This window comes from Canis aureus, chromosome 12, assembly GCF_053574225.1.
Source record: "Canis aureus isolate CA01 chromosome 12, VMU_Caureus_v.1.0, whole genome shotgun sequence".
In the NCBI taxonomy this organism is placed as follows: domain Eukaryota; kingdom Metazoa; phylum Chordata; class Mammalia; order Carnivora; family Canidae; genus Canis; species Canis aureus.
The window spans coordinates 53,614,279-53,638,197 of NC_135622.1; the positions used below are offsets into that span (position 1 = coordinate 53,614,279).

At 44.4% G+C, this 23,919-nt stretch overlaps 1 protein-coding gene and 2 long non-coding RNA genes across 5 annotated transcripts in view; 2 read left to right on the forward strand and 1 right to left on the reverse strand.

Moving 5' to 3' along the window:
- The first annotated feature begins 1 nt into the window (after position 1).
- Positions 2–5,245, forward strand: LOC144281218 (uncharacterized). Its single transcript, XR_013349724.1, has 3 exons — positions 2–1,370; positions 2,606–2,895; positions 4,912–5,245. It is a non-coding gene; the product is annotated as an uncharacterized LOC144281218 (long non-coding RNA).
- LOC144281217 (uncharacterized) lies at positions 5,165–22,543 on the reverse strand. The gene is made up of 4 exons (XR_013349723.1): positions 22,431–22,543; positions 9,746–9,894; positions 6,695–6,852; positions 5,165–5,687 (listed from the first exon to the last, which is right to left on the reverse strand). It is a non-coding gene; the product is annotated as an uncharacterized LOC144281217 (long non-coding RNA).
- The window catches only part of NBAS (NBAS subunit of NRZ tethering complex), a 317,777-nt gene continuing 315,739 nt past the window's right edge, over positions 21,882–23,919 (forward strand). For 2 of the 3 annotated variants that reach the window (XR_013349722.1, XM_077844073.1), the window contains exon 1: positions 21,882–22,053. Coding sequence is in view for 2 of the 3 variants with exons in the window: in XM_077844073.1 (XP_077700199.1) it covers positions 21,937–22,053 (117 nt within the window). In the remaining variant the exon portion in view is untranslated. The remainder of the gene's footprint in view (positions 22,054–23,919) is intronic. The other variant, XM_077844072.1, reaches the window with a different exon arrangement.

Sequence of the window (23,919 nt, forward strand, 5' to 3'; positions counted from 1 at the left end):
GGCCTGCGCGCGGCGCGTCGCCTGTGCGCGGGGAGCGCGTCCTCAGGACCACCTGACCGCGGGGGGCGCGCTCACCTGGACGCCTGGACGCGGCCCGGCTGGCTCCGCGGCGTGGCCCTGCAGACCCTGCCTGGAGCCCGCTTCTCCCTCCGCCTGCGTCTCTGCCTCCCTCTCTCTGTCTCTCATGAATAAATACATCAAATCTTTAGGGGAAAAAACAAACCAACCCGCGGCCCGCGGGCTGCCCGGCTCCCGGCCCCTGAGGGCGAGCGGGGCTGCAGGGGGCTCCTGGCCAGGGCCCGGCACCGGCACCTCCCCCTCCCCTGCGCGGGGCCTCGTGGCCGCAGGGAGCCAGGAGGAGGAGACCCGACACCCCATCGGGTGATGCTGGTCACCACCGCGGGGTCCTGCGACCAAACCCGGCATCAGGCTCCTGCGTGGAGCCCGCTTCTCCCTCTGCCTGGGTCTCTGCCTCTCTTTCTCTGTGAGTGTGTGACTATCGTAAATAAATAAAAGTCAAAAAAAAAAAAAAAAACAGATATACAAGTGGTAGCTGGGTGACTGTTACACGTAACAGGATTCACCTGAAGCCCCCAAAGCCAGACAACACATCCGGGCCCGGGCGCTTCACCCCTCCAGGGGGCACCATCTGCAGCATGTTCTATAGCCTCACGCGTTTCGTGTGTGTGTTCTACGAGCCGTGCCCCTGAGAGTGATGCCGCGGAGCAATGCTGAATAGATGCCTCGTTCTAAAGGCAGGCATGAGATCACCTATCACGCAGGATTTGCAAAAGGGACATCTGAAATGTGCTTTCCGTGCCTTTAGCCAATCTCTACCTTAAATGGATGAAAGGGTGGAAGGTATAAGATTTCTCTGAAGAGAGTTGTTGACATCCTATGGCATTTTCCCCTCTCCCAAGAGAGGAAGTGTTTTCCAGGGGACTGCTCAGAGAATCTTTGATATCTGGGGTTTGGGAAGCCTAAGACATGCTGTGAGAAGCTGTGGCAGGCAGAGACAAAGGGAAGGACAAGGCTGCAGAGGCAGCAGGCCACATTTCCAACACCTGTCGGGGGACACATGTGTGACTTTCCCCTGAGGGCTAACTGAACCTGTAGGAATGGACGTGAAGCTCAAGAGAGCCGCCTGGAGAAGCTAAATGACACAGCAGGTAGGCTCCCAAAGAACCCTGTTGTATCCTTACCTTCTAAGCAGAGAGACATCACCTGCCTCAGGTGAGTTACACCTGGAGAATACCAACAGAAGACTCTCCAACATACCCATGGAAGGTAGACCCTCGGAGAACCAGCCCTGCAACACGACTGGACTAGAGAGCGCCAGAATCAGACCCCAGGGGACCAGCCAGATGAAGGTAGGTCTCTCCCCCAACACACATGACTTTATCTCTCCCCAGACACTGGAAAGAGCAGCTAACTGGAGAGAGGAGACTGGAGACTGACCGTATACTCGGCCCCATTGCCAACCCCGGGAGGAAGGAAGCTACAATTTTGGTTAAAGTTGTGAATTTCGATCATTACACTGGACTTAATCATTTAATTACAGAAATGAGGCTCTAATTGTGATGAAAGAAACCAGACAACTTTTCATTATCTGAGAGGAACCAGGGAAGCTTTGGAAGATGCCAGAGGCTCTATCAAGGTCAGGGAAGGAAATAGCCCATAGAGAGTGTTTTTTTTTTTATTTTTTTTAAAATTTATTTATGATAGTCACAGAGAGAGAGAGAGAGAGAGGCAGAGACATAGGCAGAGGGAGAAGCAGGCTCCATGCACCGGGAGCCTGACATGGGATTCGATCCTGGGTCTCCAGGATCACACCCTGGGCCAAAGGCAGGCACTAAACCGCTGCGCCACCCAGGGATCCCTAGAGAGTGTTTTAAGGTAATGAATGATGTTTTCTGCTTATGCCCTATCAAGTTTAGCTCATTTAGCATGCTACTTTTGTAAATATCAACATGTGTGTGTGCAGAAGTACCTTCAATGATGTGAATCGGGATAGAATGTGATTGGCTCTTCACCTTAGCAAGTAAGGGCAAAGCCAGGCAAAGAAGTGGCAGGCAATTCCTTCACTAAACCAAGAGACAGAGGATGAGCGCCCCCAGTCCAGTATCCTGCTGGTCTACTCTTTCCAGAACAAGCGGATAAAATGGAGGCCTGCTACCTGGGAAGCAATCCTAGAATCCCAGAAATCCAGCCACTCCCAGATGGTTAGGCGTCAGGACAACCACCACTAGGTGGCGCCAAGCTGCAGCCGAGCCTGGATTTGAAACTACCAGCTGGGACTTTGACCTGACATTTATTTCTATAACCTCACCTATAACCCCACACTTTATGTACTTGGGTCTTTTGAACCCCACTAATCCTGTTAGGGTGGAATTTCACTACATCATCCATGTACCCAGTAAGATTGTGCTGTGTATTTTCAAGTAAACTGTTCTATAATCCACTGCAGAACACATGACAGGCCTAGGAAATATGCCCTTCAGACACCCAGGACAGGGTAAAGAGGAGTCCAGTGAAGGGCTCTGTAGACTGGCCACCCAAATGCTACTCACAGCCCTCTTCCTCCTTGCTTTTCTCTATTCTACAGACTGGGAAAAACAAAACAAAAAAAACCATCACTTTTGCAGACTCCCTTGGAGAGAGAGAGAGAGAGAGAGAGAGAGAGAGCGCCATGAGCCCTGGTTCTGCCTGGGGAGATGTAAGTGGAAGTCCCATGTAGGAACTCTTTAAAAGAGAAAGGCCTGACTGGCATGTGCTCTTCTTCCTCCTGGGACATGGACATGATGCTGAAAAGGCAGCAATGCATAATGAAGATGAAAGCTTCATGCTACGGCTATTGAAACATATCAGGAGGAGATGGGATCCTTAATGACAATGGTAATCCAAGTTGCCAGCCCAGGTCTGGCTCCCTCTGCACCTCTTTGGTCTGAGAATGCCTTATCTAGTTAAACTACTGATAATTCTCTCTTGTTTGCACCCCACCACATTGCCAATAGGTGCAGAAAGGAACAGAGATGAAACATTCATTGGTACAGATTTGGTGTAATGAATCATTCAGAAAATTTTTTCAAATGACCTAGAATACAGCGATAAGAAACTATTTGTGGCTCTAAGGAGGAGACATTTTGGCCTGGGTTGTGAAGGCACATTGAAAACGATCCTTGAATACATGGTCATTTCCTGCCAACCAAAAATAAGAATGAAGGGGGAACCTAGGTAGTTCAATTGGTTAAGCATCTGCCTTCAGCTCAGGTCATGATCTCAGGTCCTGGGATGGAGCCCCTGCATTAGGCTCCCTGCTGAATCTGGGCTGGCCATGTGATTTGTGTTGACCACACATTAGGCTTCTCCTTCTTCCTCTGGCCTTCCTCCACCCCTTCCCCCCCCCCCCTCTCTCTCATATTCTTTCTCAAATAAATAAAATCTTTTTAAAAAAGAATGAAATGTGCATATACAGTGGAGGAAGTGGCCATGAGTCTAAACTACGAAATATAAGCCAAATCAGGCTTTACTTTGTCCTTTCGATTGACACCCAACCCTCTTCCCAGGCCCCATTGTGGTTCCTGATAAAGATAAAGCAAAATGCCTAGTTCCTAAGGATCCAGCCCCCAAGAAGACAAAAGCAGTGGAGAAGTTGTTTTAATGCAAAAGAAGTCAATCAGAAAATGCAATATTTTCATTATATAAACTCAAGTCCTTTCTCATATGACACAAACCTACCCATCATTCCATATAAGAAATCACAAGCTTCTGCTTTCTCAAACGTTGCCCAGGGAGTTTGCCCTCATACCCACATGCTCAGAGAAGAGAGGACTCTAGAGTATTTGGCTCTGGATCCTGAATCCCACTATCACTAAACCCGATGTGGCCAAACTTCCATCAGGAAACTCCCTTCCCTTTGATGCAGCTCATTTGGTAAGGCTACTGAATCCACCCTCTTTAGGATGGCATACACCAGACCCTCCATATCCAGCCTACTGCTTACTTTGATCTTATTTAATTATGTAGAATTCCTTGCATACACCAGAATGCCTCTTACTGCTGTGTATTTTCTCTCTTTTTTTTTTTTTTTTTTGAGAGAGAGAGAGAGAGAGAAAGAGCGCATGTGTTTGTGTTTTCACCCAGGCTGGGGGAAGGACAGAGGGAGAGAGAGAGCAGACTCCCTATTAATCAGGGAGCCCAACATAGGGCTTGATCCCAGGATCCCAAGATTGTGACATGAGCCATAGACAGATGCTAAACCTACTGAGCCACTCAAGCGTCCCCGCTGTATATTTTCTTATGCTGCTTCCTCTCCCTAGAATAACCTTTCCTTTTTAGTTTCAGTTACCTGTGGCTGTGTAACATCCACTCTAAAATTAATACAACAATCAATGTAGTTGGTCATGATTCTATGAGCTGCCTTCAGCTGGTGTCTGGCTGGGCTAGAAGGTCTGAGAAGACTTGATTGCCATGTGTGGTGCGATGGTGCTCCCATATATGGACTCCTCTCCACAGGCCAGCTTGGATCTTTCACAGCAAAATTAGTCCCAGGAATACAGACTTCATAAAAAGGGGAAATACAGATACATAAAAAGGGGAAATCGGCTGGATCTGTAGGAACGAGGCAGCTGGCTTTATCTACACTCTTTGCCAATCACTGCATCAGAAGGTAGAGCCTATTTCCCCTTTTTATGAATCTGGGCTGGCCATGTGACTTATGTTGACCAACACTGCAAACTAGCAGTATTTGCTAGTGGGAATTGGAATTAAACAGGATTTGCTGCTAGGTGCTAGCTTAGCTAACTTTCGGTAATAACAGGAGTCTGCTAAGAAGATAGGTGTGGTTATACTATAGAAATGCTGCTAGTTTGCCCTGATGTTTCTCTTTTTCCTTAAATTTCTGACTCTTAGCTGGACACTTGGCTGCCCAGAACAAGGACTCCTCAGCCTCCCTGGAACTTAGATGTGACCATATGCTTGTGTTCTGGCCAATGGCATATACACAAAAGTGTCCTTACAGGAGGTGGTACATTCTTCTTGCTCTTCTTCCTTCCTGTTGGCTGGACTGGGGACTCAATGGCTGGGGTTTGAGCAGCCACACTGAACCATGAGAAGAGAGTCACATATTGAAGTTGTCAGCATGAAAAGAGAGAAGTATCTTGAGTCCATAGTAAGGAGCACCAAACTAGCCAAAACCGTGACTCTAGATTTCTTACATGGGAGAGAAATAAACATCTAACTCATTTGTTTTCGGTTCTTTGTTCCTTATGGCCAAATCCAATCCTAACTGATATATCCCCATTAGGTATCTCTTGCTACAAACAAGTTGCCCCATAATCTAGTGACTTGAAACAGTAAACATTTATTATCACTCACAGTTTGTGTAGAACAGAAATTCAGCAACAGTATGGCTGGGCACTTCTGCTGGGAATCATTCTTGCTACTGGAGTCCGTCTGCTGGCGGGGATAGCAATCATTTGAGGGAGGCTCAGAGATTGCTCCCTCCCTCACAGAGAGGGAGGCTCATTTTGTAAAGGCAGCTCACTCTCATGACTGTGTGGCAATTAGCAGGAGGCTTCTGTTCTTCTCCACGTAGACCTCTTCCGTAACTACTTGGATGTTCTCACGATATGGCTGCTGATGCGCAACCCCTCAACCCTACTCCCTTGCCACCAGAACAAGGGGTCCTAGAGAACAGGATAGAGTGAGTGATATCTTTCATGGGCTAACCATCAAAGTCACACAGTCAATTCTGCAGTATCTTATTGGCCACAAAGGCCTATTCAGTGTGGAAACACAAAGAGGTATGAGTACCAGTAGATAAGGATCATTTGGGGGCCGTCTTAGAGGCTGGCTACCACACCCCTTGCTCTCCTAACAGCCCCCTGACTTGTTCAAGTGGCGGGTAGTAATCCCTCAAAATCAGAAAACAATATATTCATACAGCACCCTCTGGGACAAATCATATTCCTTTTAGACCAGCCATTGTTGTCATTAAATTTGTTGGCCTTACCTTACCCTGTTTTTCTCAATTTACCCGACTCAGAAAGCAGTTTGGAGACAAGGAGGCTCACAGTTAAACATCCTCTTTTTTTTTCCCTCTGAATTTCCTACAGCTTCTAAGCTGAGCAACAATCATTGAATTTTATGCTTTTGTCAAAATAAGCTGTCAGAAACTGGTCCAGATCTATTAGAATGCAACATCATTCTCGCTGCCCCAGCATTCACCTTATGGTGCAGGGACCAGAGGGGGCCTGGCAAACAGACATAAATCCAGAGATCTATAATTCTCTATCCCCTGAAGAAGTGGCCATAAAGTCCATCACTCCAGATATATGGGAAAAGGGAGACAAAGGACAACCTGGATGAGTTTCAGAGGGACTGTAAAACAGAAAAAGAGATCTCACTAACTGTGTTGGCCTCATTATAAGCAAGCCAGGCAGGGACGTGATTTACGGTTGAGCGCAGCCTGGCCGGCAGCCATGAATGTCACTCTCTCTCCCAAGCCCGCCATCTTGAGTGCTCATCAGCCCCTGTGAGTGATGCTGATGGCTCTTGGGGAGATGGCGCCGCACTTGGAGCCTGAGCAAGAGAACATGGCCCGGTGGTTGTGGGTGTTTAAGAACAGACTACACCAGAAAAATGTTCTCAGTCCAGCTGCCCAGAATCTGCCGGGACCCCTGAGTTCCATTACCTACAGAAGAGAGCCATTTTGCATCTGCACACAGGCTTCAGGCTTGCTTTCTTCAGTCTCCCTCCCTGTGTCCTTGCTTCCCTGGACCTCCTTCCTGTCGGTGAAACTGATCACGGGTTTTCTTGTTAACAAGGTCTGCGATTTCTATTTGAAGCTGGCTGAAACAAGACAATGCTCTATATTTTAAAGAAGCAGGGGCATTAAGAAAGATGGCCAAGAATTCTTCAAAATGCCTGGAGAAAATAATTGTGAATATGGAAATTTATACTACCTGGTCATGGGTTCCTATGATATTACAATAATAAGACTGGGAATTCATGGAGGCTGCTTCAAGTATAGCCCTGAATAGTGATGTGCCACTTACTTTGGCTGCATAACAAATTACCCCAAAATGTAGTGGCATAAAATATCCATTTATTATGCTCATTGATTTTGTGGGTAAAGAACCTGTGCAGAGCACAGCAGGAATGACTTACCTCTTCCTCAATACCTGTCTCTTCAATGGAAAGTCTCGAAGACTAGGCATTGGAATCATCTGAAGTTTCCTTTACTCACATGACATAATTGATGCTCTCATGTCACTGACACCCTGGCAGGGGCTGATGGCCAGCTGTGACCTCTCCATGTGACTTGGAATTGCTCACAACATAATGGTTATATTCCAAAGGCAACACCCCAAGGACCAGGAAATCTTTAATGACCAAGCTTCTGAAGTCAAGCACTATCACTTCCTTCCCATTCCATTAATTGAGGCACTTACAGAGATCTGTCCAGGTTTAAGGGGAATTCTAGATATTACCACCTGAAGCATGAATAGCAACATTTTATTAACGAAAAGCATGTGGGACAGGGTATAAATTTGTGTGGCCATGTATTAGAGTTCTCCAGGGAACAGAATCAAAAGTATATAAATACCTTTATATATATATATGATATATATTATACATATATATATACTTATATATATTTAGACATTTAAGAAATTAGCTCATGCAGTTACAGAGCCTGGTAAGTCCAAAGTCCACATGATGAGTTATCAGACCGGAGAACAAAAACTGCTGATAATGTATTTGAGGTCGGGATCCCTGGGTGGCGCAGCGGTTTGGCGCCTGCCTTTGGCCCAGGGCGCGATCCTGGAGACCCGGGATCGAATCCCACATCGGGCTCCCGGTGCATGGAGCCTGCTTCTCCCTCTGCCTGTGTCTCTGCCTCTCTCTCTCTCTCTCTCTGTGACTATCATAAATAAATAAAAATTAAAAAAAAATGTATTTGAGGTCTAAGATTGTCTGCTGGCAAAATTTCCTATTGCTTGGGGGGAGGTCAGCCTTGTGTTCTGTTAAGGCCTTCCACTGATTCAATGAGGCCCAACTTTACCCAGGCAAGTTGATGCATAAAATTAAGCATTGAAAATCCACGCCTTGTCAACTTGGCCCCCATATGTATCTTCTTAAACTACACTTAATTGCCAAAGACAATGACAGGGTCACACTCCCAGCTAACATGGTACAACTATCCTGTGTACAACTGAAAACTCACTAAACCTTTCCCCTGATGAGGATGCAAAGTCCTTGCATGATGTTTACTCTTCTGGATATCTTGTAACTTGAATGCCATGTTGTAAAGTTAATTAACAATACTTAAATACCAGGACATAAGATAAATATGTCTTATGTTACAGGATAAAGGGACAAGAGAGGAAAGGAAATAAAGATATTTGCTTGGCATGTGTGTATATAGCACACACAAATTCATAAGAAAATAGGGAAGAAATACTCATGACAATTGTCCCATTTCTGAAACTGGTCACATGGTCATAGCTATTATTTACAACTACCTTCTTCTACTACCCATTCCATATTTCCTTGCCCTGTGCCTCGTGCCATCATTGCCACAAAATCCTACTGGTTACATGGACAAACCCTCTTCCCTGTGGAGGGAACTACGTAAGGGCATGAATAAAAGGAAGCTGGGATTATCAGAAGGCATTTTGGGAGATGAGCTCCTACACCTGAAAACAAGAAATATTTATCCATTCTTCAGATGTCAAGTTGAAATAATAAAATGAATACAAATAAGGTTACAGCATTTGGACCTAGGCTAGATCAGGGAGGACTATGAAAATCAGATGAAGAAGATTGGTTTAATCTGGTAGATCAGTTGTTCCCAGACCTCGGTGTGCATCAGAATCACCTGGAAGGCTTGCTAAAATGCAGACATGGGGCCCTCCTCCCCAGAGTTTCTGATTCCGTAGGTCTGGGGTCAATAGTCCTCTCATTTGCATTTCTCACAAGTTCCCAGGCGATGCTGATGCTGCTGGTCTAGGGAACTACAGTTTGAGAGCCACTGTTGTGGGCAAAGCAGATTTAAAGCAAGCAGGGCAGTGACATGATCAGATTTTCATTTTATACAACTTTTTCTGGTGGTCTTATGAAGAATATATTTGTAGAGGCACCACTAACATGTTTTCCCAGTAGGCACACATAAGATGTAACTGAACCTTGTACCAGGACAATGAATGAATGTCAGACAGGAAGGGACAGATAAGAACAATATCGTTAAACTGGCAGTGTTAGATTTGATTGGGGGCAGGATGGCAAGTAGAGGAAGTGGAATGAGAGAGAAAGAAAGGCATTGGTACTCTTCCCAAGCTTCCAGTGGGATAACTGGGTGAATGGTATTAGCATCAATTGAGAAAAAAAATTAAAGGTGGGGCAGCAGGTAGGCAAACAAGTCCATTCCTTTTGGATGCTGCCAGTTACCTCTTGGAGCCTCTCTACAGGGCTTGTCTTTCCAGTAGCGTAGCCTGGCCTTCTTGGCAGCTCCCTCTAAGAGGGAGAAAGCAGAGGCTGCGACGGCTTAAAGTCTAGGCTCAGATGTAAGAACAATCATGCACAGACCCAGATCAGATTCAAGAATAGGGAACATACAGGTCATGCATTCATTCGAGGGACTATATCCCCCCATGAAAGGACTGGAAGATTTGAGGTCCTTTGGCCTATACTTCTTTTCGATTTATAGGTTCTGATTGACAATGGGCAGAATTCCAGATACCTGAGTGGCTCAGTGGTTGAGTATCTGCTTCGGGCTCAGGGCATGGTCCCGGGATTAAGCACACATTGGACTCCCTGCAGACAGCCTGCTTCTCTCTCTGCCTATGTCTCTACCTCTCTGTGTGTCTCTCATGAATAAATAAATAGAACCTTTAAAAAAAAGAAAAGAAAATGAGCAGAATTCCATACCTGCTCTTTTCCCACCCCAGCCTCCATCCCCCCAATTTTTATTTGAGAAATCTTACCTAATGAAGTGCTAAGGCCAACAGAGTATGTGCTATGCCCTAACTGCTTGTTTAGAAGAAATTTTTCACCTGCACATTTATACTCAATCGATTATAGGCCACTGATCTTTAAACTCAAGTAGATCAAAATTACTCTGGGGAGCTCTTTCAACTACAGATCCTCAATCTAGCCATCAGGAATTTTGATTGCTCACATGCAAAGTAGAGTCCAGGAATGTGCATTTAAACACGTTTTGATATATGTGGACATCCCTGGACCATATATGTAGAAAGATGATTTTAGAATTGATAGGGTTTTTTTTTTTTTTTTTTTTTTTTTAGAGCTTATCTACTTGGTCATGTTGATTTCATGGCTTTATTCTTAGATGTCTACTTTATTATTTATTTTATTTAAATTTTTTTTCTCACTTCTTGAATTGTCAAAGATAAAACAAGTCAGACACTAGTTAAAATGGTAAGGACAGGTTTTGTTTTTGTTTTTTGTTTTTTTTACTTTTTTTCTAAAGATTTTTAAAAAAATTTATTCATGAGAGACACACAGAGAGAGGCAGAGATATAGGCAGAGGGAGAAGTAGGCTCCATGCAGGGAGCCTGATGCGGGACTGGATTCTAGGATCCTGGGGCACGTCCTGTGCTGAAGGCAGATGCTCAACCACTGAAGCACCCAGGAGTCTCTGGGCATTTTTAAAGAAAATCAGAGAAGAGGGAAGGGAACCAGTGGAAGGTTGAGCAAAGTCAAGGAAGTGAAAAATTAATGAGGGTTGGCCAGCATGAATGCATGTTAGGCCATCTGTGTTATGAGCTGGCAATTATGGAAGTTAGGATTCTATCTCACCCCTAATCTCCCTGCACAGAGATTTCAGAGACAGAGGTCCTATCCTTCCTGAGGATTACATTTCAAAGGAAAGCTTTCGGGTCCTTGAGAAAGACACTCCCAAGTTGCAGAAGATACATATACATCTCAGAGGGACAGAAGGATTCACAACTGTAAACCCATTGCAGGGAATGAGATAGGGTGGTCAGGGGCTATCCCAGGTGTTGGCTAGAACAGTTCTAGATTTTTCAAAGGGGCACTTTGGGAGAGGAGGGGCACTAGGACCAGCCTAGGGATGTATCTTGAGCTGTTAGAAACTTCTTTTAGTGTTTAAGCCTTTCAGTGGTGGGGGAAGGGGGTGGGCAAGATCATTTGTGCTGAGAATCCACGTTTTAATAAACCAAGAAGATGACTCAAAGGAGGCGCCTGGCTGGGTCAATCGGAGGAGCATGTGACTCAGAGGAGATGGTCTAGAGTTTGGTCAAGGAGAGAATTTCTGTCAGAACAATACCTTACTTTAGGTCTTTCTACTTTAGTTAGGATATCAAGCACAGATAGATTCAATAATGTTTGCAAAGCAATAGTAGAACTAGTCAGAACGGCTGTGATTCAAACGGAAGTTTTTCAGAATCTAGAGCCTATGGACGCCTGGGTGACTCAGTGGTTGAGCATTTGCCTTTGGTGCAGGTTGTGATCCCAGGTCCCTGGGACCAAGTACCCGCATCCAGCTGCCTGTAGGGATGCCTTCTCCTTCTGCCTGTGTCTCTGCCTCTCTCTGTGTCTCACATGAATAAATAAATAAATAAATAAATAAATAAATAAATAAAATATTTATTTTTTATTTATTTTTTAAAGATTATTTATTAATGAGAGACAGAGAGAGAGAGAGAGGCAGAGACACAGGCAGAGGGAGAAGCAGGCTCTATATAGGGAGCCCAACATGGGACTCGATCCCAGGTCTCCAGGACCATGCCCTGGGCTGAAAGTGGTGCTAAACCGCTGAGCCACCCGGGCTGCCCAAATAAATTAAAAAAAAAATCTAGAGTCTATGCCAGAGGTAGAGAAGGGACTGAAAGATTGTACAAGTCAAAATCCACTGGAGTGGAAGAGATGCCACTCCATAAATGTGCATTCACTGTAAAACTGTTGAGTTTTATCTCACAGGTTCAATGTCAGTTCCAGAGCAATTTCTAGCATATTAGTATATTGAACTTAAACATACTGTTTTCTGGGATGCCTGGGTGGCTCAGTGGTTAAGCTCTGCCTTAACTCAGGGTGTGATCCTCGAGTCGTGGATCGAGTTCCACATCGGGCTCCCTGCATGGAGCCTGCTTCTCCCTCTGCCTGTGTCTGCCTTTCTCTCTCTCTCTCTCATGAATAAATAAATAAAATCTTAAAAAAAAAACCCCAACATACTGTTTTATTCCTCGGTGACCTAACTTTGGTCAAGATTTATGTCTCCTCTTAAATGCCTTTTTCTTGGTTGATTCCTTTAGGACTCAATTAGGTTGCAAAGCTTCTTTTAAAATTATTAATCTCAGGTCTATATCAGAACCTAGCAATTTAAACTTTAAAAACTTTGGGTGTTTAACATCGGATACATATTTTTATCTAAAGAGAAACCAAAAAGAATGATAAGGACTTCACCAGGAAACAGTTCACTGCATGAAATTCCAGTGAAGAGCTAACATCATTAAAATTGGGAGACATTTAATAATTCTACCTCAAATAGTTCTTAATCTTTGGTGTTTAATTTAGCTTTATGAGAGTGTCTGATCCTGATGTAATAGCTTCTAAAAAGTTAGTGCTTTGCTGTACCAAACACATTATTAATTCCTCATCGGCTTTATTGAATCCTTGTTCTGTTGGTTAATATTCCCATGGTAGGTTTCCATTAGTGGAAACTCAAGGACAGACTAGACTTGACCATAATTTCAATACAACTATAGAAAAATATATAGTTAATGTATGGGGTCTCTAATGAGAGAGTTTTTCCTTGAGAAGATTACTATTTTATTGGAGGAAATAAATGATTTTTTAAATTTACAGTTTCTCTTTTTAAGCAAAAAAGGGTTAATCTCCAATAGCGGGAACATGAATAATTCATGCAGTCAAGAAAAATGTATTCAGGGCCAACCTTCAAGCTGGGTTTAGGGAGATTAAAAAGCCATTGTTCCTGTCCACAAAAAATTACAGTATTTTGGTTTTGTTGTTGCCTTTTGAATTCTTGAATTATTGGTGTTATTTGAAACTCCCTAGGTATCCCCAGTCTGTAGACAGGAATAGTAGTCATCATCGTAGCATAAAACACTGTAATTTCACTGGTCTTGCTCCTAGTTAGTGACACAGGACCCCCAGTCATTGGTAAACTCCCCTAGGAAATATTTCTGAGGAGCCCCATAGGTGTGTTATACATATTGGCAAACAAATCCATTTCGTTTGGATGCTGCCAGTTGTCTTGCTTTGGAACTACTGTTGAGCTGCTATCTGTGGTCTGTGCATCTGAGCTGCAGGGCTATTTGTGGCAAAGCTGGGGAGAATGCCTTGCCCCATTGGGTTTCTCTCTGTGAGGTTCAGAGAATTTCATTTCGGATAATTTGTCAGACAAGTTGTCCTGAAAGACTCTTACAAACACGGAGAGTGCTAAAATATGAAATATATAAAAGCAGAAACACAACTTTTTTTTTTTTTTCAGAAACACAACTTTTAAAACAAATTGATGAGTTGGTCAGAATGTAAAGGAAAACTTGAGTCTTGTCAACAACCAGGAGAATCCATGGAAGAAGCAGTGAAGCTACCTGTCCCCTTAGGGATGAGTTTTGATTTCAGGGTAGATGATAAAGGCGTTGTAGGATGGAGAGACTGGGGTCAAGGCCTCAGATTTGCGAGGGGAGGAGAATTGGGGCACCACCGATCAACCTACGAAAATTAGGATCCATGATGAGCACCACTGTTAACATAAAATCTCCTAAAACAGAGATGGATAGCAAATAAACTTGTCTGCTCAGCCTGGAATTTGAGTGGCTAGAAAAATGCCCTTTGAGAATTTGTGACCATGGCCTGCCTGAATTTACAGTATTTATAATATCTGAAATAATTTAGTCTTAATTTGAAGGGGATCCAAGTCTCACAAGTGCCTTGCAAAAGTGAAAGCAAGTCTTTCCAGGGGAAGGGACCATCCATCTAAGCCAGACCTCTAAAACTACTCACAGAATGGATTCCAATTACACAATAACACACACACACACACACACAGGCACACCCAGTGCATAAAAAAACAAGTCACCATGAGCAAGAGTTAGCAGGAAATTTTTAAGAAAGTCCTTAAAGACTTTAATCATTAGAAATATCAGGTAGAGAAATACAAATTATGTTTGATGTATTTCTAAAAGTAGGAATGGGAACATAAGAAGTAACAAAGTAACAACATGGCCAGCATACTTGATTTAAAAAAAAAATGACTTCCAGAAATAAGATATCTGTAATAATTGATATTAAAAACCTGATGGGAAGATTACAGGTAGATAAACCTGAAAAGTGATCTAGAGTCAACTGAAAGAGCTGAAGAAATTATACTGACTACAGATCAGAAACACAAAGAGATACAAGCTGTGTGAGGGAGGCTGTGACAAACGGTGGCTACAAAGTCCATCATGGCTCTAGGGACAATGGTGCACAGGCAATATTTGAAGATATAATGATTATTTCCTAGAAGTGACTGAAACAAGTGAGAGAAGCAAGGAAGACATGATAACCCAGACTTCTGAAATTACTCTTTGTAAGACAAGGTTAGATGGGCAGGGAGTATGTTGTGTGTGCTTGGCATATGTGTGGATGCACACTGTGTGTGTGTGTGTGTGTGTGTGTGTGTGTGTGTGTGAGTGTGAGTGATGGGCAGCCCAGGTGGCCCAGTGGTTTAGCGCCACCTTCACCCCAGGTCGTGATCCTGAGATCCTGGGATCAGGTCCCACGTCAGGCTCCCTATAGGGAACCTATTTCTCTCTCTGCTTGTGTCTCTCATGAATAAATAAGTAAAATCTTTAAAAAAATATATGTGTGAGTGATGTTAGCTTCATGATTATTGTACCACCTTACTCCAGTGGGAGGATTTTCTCTTTATTCTGGTCTATTTTTGCTTATTTATTCTGTGTTTCCCTGCCTCAAATTGATAGTTTTAAATTTTTCCTTTATTCCATTCTCTGGTTTGGAAGACATGTCATATATTTCTTTCTTTTAGGGAAATATATAATAACAGTATGTTTTTCTATCAAAATCTGGAGTTACTTAGTATCAAATCCTGCTCCCAAATCAGAAAGGACTTTATTACACTCTTTATTGGACTCTTTCCCCCCATATCCCTTGTTTGCACTATGTAAAATTGCGGATTTCCCTGTTTCTCAATCTTTTATTATGAAAGTGTTCATATATAGCACAGTTGAAAGAATTTTATGCTGAACACTCATGCACCCACCACTGAGAATCTATCATTAGTATTTTCTACTCTCGTCTTATCACATCTTTCTGTTTATTCATCCTCAATCCATCCATTAATTCATCTTATTTTTTGATGCTTCCAAGTATATCATAGGTCATCTACCTTTGTTTTTAAACCAAATGAAACAAAATAGCTAGTCTTACTAGTAAGCCAATATTGACTAATTTACCAAGGTAAATTAATTTATCTAAACTAAATACATTTAATTTACTAATTTAAAAATGTTATTATTTATTGATTTATTACCAGTGTATTTGCTTGCCTCTCACACTTGCTGCTTACATTTGCATTTGTCACTACATGTGCTCCTGGTAAGGCCTATTCCCTGGTGGTTGTTTCATGTGATTTGTGAGTGGGGGAAGATGAGGGGGAAATGGCCTGTGTGAATTGTGCAGAGCAAATCAGAGGAAAGGAGCTCTAAGTAAGGGGCTGGAGTTTTTTTTTTTTTTCTTAACTAATACCATCCATGAACTTTATGAGGTCTATGTGGCTGCCAAGAGATGTTATGGCAAACTTAGAATATTTATAGGAGAATTGAGTGGGGTTCTCCAGGCTTTCTGGAGCAAATAGGATGTTTTGAGTTGCTCTGAATATTATTTTATTATTACGACTACCATTCTCTTCACAAAGAGCTAGTTTACCACTCAACCAGGTAGAAATGTATGGCACCTATAACAGGTAGCATTTAAGTGCCCAAATTCAGGGAATCCGGGGGGCTCAGTTGATTAAGAGTCTGCCTCCAGCTGGGATCATGATCTTGGAGTCCTATGATTGGGCCCCTTCTGGGGTTGGGGGCTCCCTGCTCAGTGGGGAGTCTGCTTCTCCCCCTTCCTCTGCCGTCCCCCCTCTCCTCTGTATTCACTCTCTCAAATAAATAAAATCTTTTAAAAAGTCCAAATTCAATTTTATTATGCAATTTCAAATTAAAAATGGAAGCAGCTTCATATGATGTATTAATCTCTTTAGTTTTTAATATGCAGAAGCATAAAGGGTTAAATGCTGAATCATTAATGGCTTTTGGATTAATAGGCTTTTTAGCTGATAGAAGATAAAACACAGAGCTCCTACAAAATGAACCTACCATTTTAATGATAGCTCTACATGGAAGAATTAAGAGGAGAAAAATGATTCCTTTATGTAAGATATTGTTAAGTATTTTTTGTTTGGTTCTAAGGTAGAAATATCTATGGCCACCAGCAAAGTGAAGGAGAATTATATTTTAGTTCATTTGAGGTATAATGATATGATGTGAGGATAGGAAGAAATGAACATTTTTTTCCTTTCCCCTCATTTAGGCTTATAAAGACATCAAATTACTTCTTTTTTTTTTCACCCTCAAATTATTTCTATTTAAAATTACTATTTTTGGAATTGTCTCAATTTTTATTTCAGTCATTTCTTTAAGCAGTTCAGAGTTACTATTTCTGTTGGTTATTTGGAAAGTAAATTTTCCTTTTGAGAGTAACTTATTCATGACTTAAACTATCTTTAAACCAGGTGGACTCTCAGCTAAATTTGGATGACCGTGGTAGCATGTGGCAACCAAATTCTAATGTATAATATATTTAATTTCCTCCTTGACAGAACAGGCTGACAATATTGCCATTCCACATGTTGGTACTTGCTGTCATCCAAAACAGTTCATTTCCACTTTCAACCAACTAAGTGTTCCATCTATATTCTCAGTGACAGGCTATCACGTGAGGAAAAGAGCTCAGGATCAAGACCCTGAGGAAGGGTGTTTGAATTTTGGCTCTATTGTGACCTGGGATGGCTCCAAGCTTCAGTTTTCAGTGAGGTCAAAAGAGTTTGGTAAGCCATGAATACTATCAATCTATTGATGTGATAATACCATTTATGTATATGTATTATTAACTAATAAGTCCGAAACAACATTGCAGAGATCTATACACTATAGATTCTAAATTAGGTAAATTTGTAATCTATTGGTAGAAATGTTGACAGAGGAGTGGTTTGAATGCATTGAAATTCAACTCAAGTTAGCTCAAGGTGAATGCACTGGCTCACTTAACTAGAACACAGAAGCAAACAGATGCCATTTGTTTCAGGGGTGTTAATATCAAATGATGTCTTTATCTCCCCTCTGTTTTTTTTTTTTTTTTTTTCCATTCCCATTGGCTTCATTCTCTTTCCGTGCAGACAGGGTTCCATATACGGTGGGTAAGACGGCTGCTAAAACTCCCAATTTGTGTTTTTTGATCCTTGTGATCCAAAAAGGAACAGTGCTTTTTCCTCCACTTCCATCTTAAAATCAATCAATCCATACATCCAACTATCCCAGGGAAGAATTCTCCACCTAATACCTGAGGTCAAGGACTAGGGGCTTAGTGGGCAGATTTAAATCCAGGAGAAAGAGTTTGGGGGTTGGCAGCCCCACTACAATCACATGACTGGAGCAAAGGAAAAGCAATTGAAACAGTTCTCCAAAAGCTAATGGTCTGCTCAGGCAAAGATGGTCACTGTCACTCCATCCTGATCCTTCCACTTATCTCAACTTTGATTTGAACTTTGATCACTTCTCCGCCTTTCTCATCCACCCTAGGGTCTGATGCTCTCCATTTGGAGCTCTTCTCAGGACATATCTATCCTTTCTACCTTCATTTCTTTTAATGGTCATTTCACCATCTTCTTTTGCCAGGAACTCTTCCAGATTTTAAATAGTAGCAAAGAGGTCTTCATAATCTGCCTATCTATCTGCTTAGAGCATCTCTGGGAGTAGAATTTTCCTTCTGGAGATTGCTCCAAGTTGAACATACAAATAGTGTAGTTTCAGCCTGTGGTTTTCATTTCTTTAGAATAGAATCTCCCATAGATCAGTCAGGCATGGCCTTATGCTTCCTGTTCTGTTGCATACACAGCAGGTAGGACAGGGGTGAGGCTAGAAAAAGCAATTATCATAGTGGGATGATGCTAAAAGGAAAACGTTTTCTTGGGGATACATTTGTATCTGTCCCTTTCACATACCAGCTGAGAAGGAAGCACCTGTGTCACCTTACCTCCTGGATGTTTGTGTGCTGATCCCCTGAAGGCAGGAAAGGGCATGGATGAAGCAGTAATGCAATCTCAATCCCTAAGATTCTTGGATGAGGGGGTGCCTGGGTGCCTGGGTGGCTTGGTGGTTGGGCCTCTTGCCTTTGGTTCAGGGCGTGATCCCGGGGTTCTGGGATCGAGTCCACATTGGGCTCCCTGCATGGAGCCTGCTTCTCCCTCTGCCTCTCTCTCTCTCTCTGTGTCTCATGAATAAATAAAATCTTAAAAAAAAATTCTTGGATGAGAATAGGGAGGAATGGAGGGGACCAAGGACTGAGGTTGGTGTGTAGGCCTGGGAGAGGGCAGGACCATGGCCTTGCAACTCCAGGGCCCCCCTTACAGTATATATCAAGTGAATGGCGTTCTTAACTCTTCAAATTCTACTGTGTGCAATGTTTGCGTGCAAATGCCTGGTGTCCGCAATTGAGAAGTTGATAAAAAGACACAGCTGCCCTGAGAAGTACTTTGGGCAAAGTTTTTAATTTATTCAAGATATATTTTGTCCTGTGCTGGGTGCCAGATACTGTTGTATTTTCAGGGGATATAGCAGGTATGTATGCGGCATTTGTGAGGTAATAGAAAAATACTAGTATTGGTCTCTGCCTCTGGTTCCTGGCACAGAGCTCCTCCTAACATCCTTGTAATTCCCTAAGTGATACTAGGAGTATCTCTTGTTCTAATATTTGTCTTTAACCCCGTGCCTGACACAGGGCTCCTAAAACCTTCATAAACTCCTAAGTTATATGAGCATTAGGAGCGTCTTTTGTTTTAACAAAGTGACTCTGAATGGGCTCCTGGGTGACTCCTTGATGGCAGCTGGTCACGGGAAAGACCAAGCCATGATTAGAAGCTTGGAATTTTCAGCCCCATCCTCCAACCTCCAGAGAGAGGAGATGAGCTGGTAATGGAATTAATAATTGATCATGCTTAAGTGGAGAGGCCTGTATAAAAAATCTCAATAGTCGGCGGGGCTTGGAGAGCTTCCAGGCTAGTGAATACAACCACAGTAGTAGGATAATGCACCCCAACTCCACAGGACCAGAACCCTAGGAACCCTCCCAGACCTTGCCCTATGTATCTCTTTATCTGGCTTTTTCATCGTATTCTTTATCATATTCTATAATAATCTGGTAAACATAAGTGTTTTCTTGAGGTCTGTGAGGTGCTCTAGCAAATTAATCGAACCTAAGAAGAGGAGTCTTTGGAATATGATCTAGAGTTGGTTGGTCAGAAGCGCAGGTGATAAGATGCTCCAGTGGCACAATTGGTTAGTGTGTGCTACTTGCACAGAAACACCTGGGCTTTCCACTGGCATCTGAAGTGTATGTTTGGGAGTGTGTGTGTAGGGGGGCAGTCTTGTGAGATTGAGCCCTTAACCTGTGGAATCTGATGCTATCTCTGGAAGAGTGTTGAATTCTTGGACATTTTGCTGGTGTCAGAGAATTACTTGATGGTGTGGGGAAAAACCTCCACACATTTGGTAACCAGAGTGTCAGAAATGTTTTTAGTGAATAGGAGGCTTACAGGGAAAAAAACACGTAGTAGGGAAGAGCTGGATTTTCCCTGCACAGGTGGAAAGCTGAGTGTTTCCTATTGTAGCATCTGTATGTATATTGCAGTGCGCTGTGGAACTTGGTGGAACTCACATTTTAGTGAATAGGGACAGACAATACAACAACATACATTACATAGCGTTTTCGGTGATCAGTCTTATGGAAAAAAACAGAAGGTAAGGGGGATCTGGAGATCTGGAGTTCGGGAAGCTGATTAAAAAATTAGAAATAAGCAGTCAGGGTAGGCTTCAGAGAGAAGGTGACATTCGAACAAAACCTTGGAAATGAGTGAAAGAGAAAAGTATTTGGTAGAAAGCCTTCCAAACAGAGGGAACAGTCCTTGCAAAGTCCCTGAAGTCGAAGTGTGTTTGGCCTGTTCAGAAAGAGCAAGGTCAGCGTGGCTGAAGGTGGTGGGAGGAGGGGTGAGGAGGAAGGCAAGTGGCACATGATGTAGGCAGGCTTTGAGGTCATTTTAACTTTGAAAGAAATGAAAACCCTGGGCTTCGGTCCGAGGCTTTTAATTGCATTACTGTCTAATGCAGCTTAGTGGATATTACGCGATATAATTCCTGCAAGAAATCTTCAGTATTTGTGTTCCTTTTGAATATGACACAGTGCTAACTCCTTGTACACTGTATAGTCATTAGGGTTAAGATAGACTGCCTACATAGGGCTTTCCACATAGAGGCACTTGTTAAATGAACAAATGAACAAATGAGGCTAGTATTTTAGCTCCTTCCAATTAGGTCCTCAACATATTATTTCCAGTTTATTGCCTCCATACCCTTTCCCCACTTGGGTTCTATCCTGCTGTCTGCTCTTTTGACTATATATTTTTCTGCCTGTCTTTGCTCACCCCATTTCCCCTTACTTGTGATGCACTCCCCAAACCTTCTCCGCCTGATTCAAATCCTACTTCATGTTAAAGACCAAGGACAACCGCTCCTCCTCCAGGAAGCTGCTCCAGACCCTGTGACCTTTGTTCCCTTTTCCGAGCTCCTATAACTTCATTCCTCCGACACCTCTCACTGGCTTCATCTATTGATTTGCGTAATTTTGGGTATTTATTTAAAAACCGCTGCTCGGGCAGCCCTGGTGGCTCAGCGGTTTAGCGCCACCTTCGACCCAGGGAGTGATCCTGGAGTCCAGGGATCGAGTCCCACGTCGGGCTCCCTGCATGGAGCCTGCTTCTCCCTCTGCCTGTGTCTCTGTCTCTCTCTGTGTCTCTCATGAATAAATAAATAAAATCTTGAAAAAAAAATAAAAGCCGCTGCTCTGTACTCTATGTGTTTCTAAAACGGATGCTAGTATTTCAGAGAAATGCTTTTTACTATTTCTGTTATAGAACCTGGCTGGAATATGAAAGGTCCAGACATGGCTCATCTCATGCAAATTAATAAGCAAGGGGTGAAAGGCGAAAGATTTATACGATCAGAAGAGACACCTAACTCTGGGACATGAACAAGGGGTGGTGGAAAGGGAAGTGTGTGTGTGGGGGCGGTTGGGGTGACTGGGTGACGGGCACTGAGGGGGGCACTTGATGGATGAGCACTGGGTGTTATGCTATATGTTGGCGAACTGAACTCCAATAAAAAGCAATTAAAAAAAATAAAATGACTTTAGTAAAAAAAAAAAATAAATAAATGAGCAAGGGGTGCCCCGGGACCAGGACCTAAGGTGGTGTAGCCCTGACAAGCAATCAGCACTCTACTTCCCACTTTTTTTTAATATATATATTTTTAAGACTATTCATGAGAGACAGAGAGAGGCAGAGACACAGGCAGAGGGAGAAGCAGGCTCCATGCAGGGAGCGCGACGTGGGACTCGATCCTACGACTCCAGGCGGCGCTAAACCGCTGCGCCACCCGGGCTGCCCCACATCCCGCTCTTTAAAGGGTTAATCCAGCATTCCTTTCCCTCGCCCACTTAGCCCCGCCCCCTCCCCGCGATCCAAAAGCGGCCGCGGCCTGGGAGGTTTGTCCGTTCCGGGACGCCGTAGAGGCCCAGCCCCGGCGGCCCGGGTCCCGGGCGAACATGGCGGCCCCCGAGTCGGCGCCGGCCGCGAATCCAGCCACCGCGGAGGGCGAGGAGGAGACGATTCTTTACGACTTGTTGGTCAACACCGAGTGGCCCTCGGAGACAGAAGTTCAGGTGAGCCAGGCCCCTGCGGAGCCGCGGCTGGCTCGCAGGGCGCGGGCTGCCGGCGGGGCGCAGCCGCGTCGCTGGAGCCACGTAGGCTCGCGGAGCCGGGGTGGGAGGGGGAGCCGGGCTCCGCCGCTTGGGCCGTCGCCTTGGCAACCGCGCGGCGGGCCGGCGGGGGGCTGGGTCCCCGGAGTCGGGGCGACCTGGGATCCCCGCGGGGCCCCGAGTCGGCGGCTGGGGGAGCATCGCGGGCCGCCAGGCTCGCTGCCCGCCTTGGACGCCGGGCCCCCGCTGCCGGTCGGGGTGGGCCGGTCGGCTTCCCGGGACGCGCCAGCCCCGCCCCGCCCCGCGCCCGGCCCCGCGCGCTGCCCCGGAGCGGCGCTTACCCGCGGGGTCGCCCGCCCGCGCCGCGGAGGCTGCTCGCGTGTGTCGGCGCGGCCCGGAGCTGTGCGGGCGGGGGGCGGCGGCGGGGGGCGGCCCCGGGAAGGACGGCGGCTGCACCACGCGCGCGACCCGCGAGGGCGAGCAGCCGCCGGCCTAGGGTGGGCCGCGCGTCCCGCCGAGGACCCGAGGGCTTCTGCGGGTGGTGACCTTGACGCGACCCTCGGGCTCTCGGGCGTCCCGGGCCGAGGGGCCTCCCGGCGGGAACCTGGAGTCCACATTTACGCACCGTGTGTTTACCCAGGGCCTGTCACCGTTTTATTTATTTTTTATTTTATTTTATCTTTTTAAAATAAATTTATTTTTTATTGGTGTTCAATTTGCCAACATATAGCATAACACCCAGTGCTCATCCCGTCCAGTGCCCCCCTCAGTGCCCGCCACCCGGTCACCCCCACCCCCCGCCCACCTCCCCTTCCACCACCCCTAGTTCCTTTCCCAGAGTTAGGAGTCTTCATGTTCTGTCTCCCTTTCTGATATTTTCACTCATTTTCTCTCCTTTCCCCTTTATTCACTTTCACTATTTCTTATATTCCCCCAAATGAATGGGACCATATAATGTTTGTCCTCCCACTGATTGACTTCACGCGGCATAATACCTTCCAGTTCCATCCACATCGAAGCCAGTGGTGGGTATTTGTCATTAAAGATCAAGGTGTCCTGACCTATGAATTTTGTTTTTTTTTCTACAACATCTTTCCTGGAGAAACTGCTCATTCTCTTATCTATAAAGTTTGTAGTTCTTCTTCTTCTTCCTTTTTTTTTGTTTTAAAGATTTTATCTATTCATTCATGAGAGACACAGAGAGAGAGGCAGAGACACAGGTAGAGGGAGAAGCAGGCTCCATGCAAGGAGCCCGACGTGGGACTCGATCCCGGATCTCCAGGATCACACCCCGGGCTGCAGGCAGCGTTAAGCCGCTGCGCCACCAAGGCTGCCCAGTAGTTCTTCTTAAACCTCCTTCCCATTGCAGTTTTTGCTTTTCTTGAATAATGTATTTTTTTTTTAGGCTGTACAGTAGTGTTTTTCAAGTATTTACTTAGTTTCTGTTTGTTTTGAACAATATGAATATTGTAGGGGTATGTAGCCAGGAGGCTGTTGTTGCTGCTGTTGGTGGGGAAAAAAGGATGCACATTCATTCCTTAGCACCCACTGGTTAATTACAGGAATGTCAGAATGCTTCACATTATAAATAGATTTTTTTAAAAAAAGCGCAGCATCAACTTACATTGAAACTTCAGAGGACTTTTTTTTGTTTTGTTTTGTTCTATTGATTTCACCTGCCCAACTTCAAACTCTTGGAGGGCGATTACATCTGATTCATCTTTATAACCTTCCCCAGGACCAAACTATATCTTACTGCTGAGGGGATAATCAATTCATGTTTGTGGAATGAAAGCCCTTTTCTGTGTTTTTAAGCCGTATCTGTGTGCA